Source organism: Saprolegnia diclina, assembly GCF_000281045.1.
Source record: "Saprolegnia diclina VS20 unplaced genomic scaffold supercont1.185, whole genome shotgun sequence".
Classification (NCBI taxonomy): Eukaryota; Oomycota; class Saprolegniomycetes; order Saprolegniales; family Saprolegniaceae; genus Saprolegnia; species Saprolegnia diclina.
This window is the reverse complement of record NW_008246252.1, coordinates 1-496: the sequence shown is the minus strand read 5'-3', so window position 1 is coordinate 496 and position 496 is coordinate 1. Positions and strand designations below refer to the sequence as shown.

Genomic DNA, 496 nt, shown 5'->3' with positions numbered 1-496 from the left:
CTTCACGCACGGCCTCGTCGCGCGCATGGAAAGCCCCGAGGTGCTCGCGGCCTACGACGTCCACCCGGACCACGTCGCCGTCGTCAAGGTCCTCCGCGAACTCGCGGCCAACTTTTTGGCGTTCGACTTTGTGAGCCCGCGCGATGCGCCGGTCCGTAGCCGCGTCTAAGAACTTAGACCTGCTGTAACCTGCCGTAGAAGGCACCCTTGTATATGATACGAATCGCCTTGAATGGCGACACCGCTTTGGTGCTCGACTTGTCGGAAGAGGATTACGTCATAGGAATTGCATGCTGCGTCAGGATTACCTCATCAATCATGGCCCATGATGTGGCGAATTCGAAGCATCCCAGCACCGCGTCCATTCATTCACTTGCTGCTATACTACTTGTAGCATCACATGCCAACCGCCACAGTGCGGACCTCATTGGGATGACGCGGCGGCATGAATGACGCTAGGGTCGCGGGGAGGAGCGTCACTGTCGCGCCGACAGCA

At 58.7% G+C, this 496-nt stretch overlaps 1 protein-coding gene across 1 annotated transcript; it reads left to right on the top strand.

Annotated features, from left to right (window-relative positions):
• Positions 1-25: 25 nt before the first annotated feature.
• SDRG_17042 (hypothetical protein) lies at positions 26-151 on the top strand (the record flags this gene model as incomplete). The annotated part of the gene is made up of 1 exon (XM_008623274.1): positions 26-151. A coding segment is annotated over one exon (126 nt), but the record flags the coding sequence as incomplete, so codon positions are not given.
• Positions 152-496: the final 345 nt, after the last annotated feature.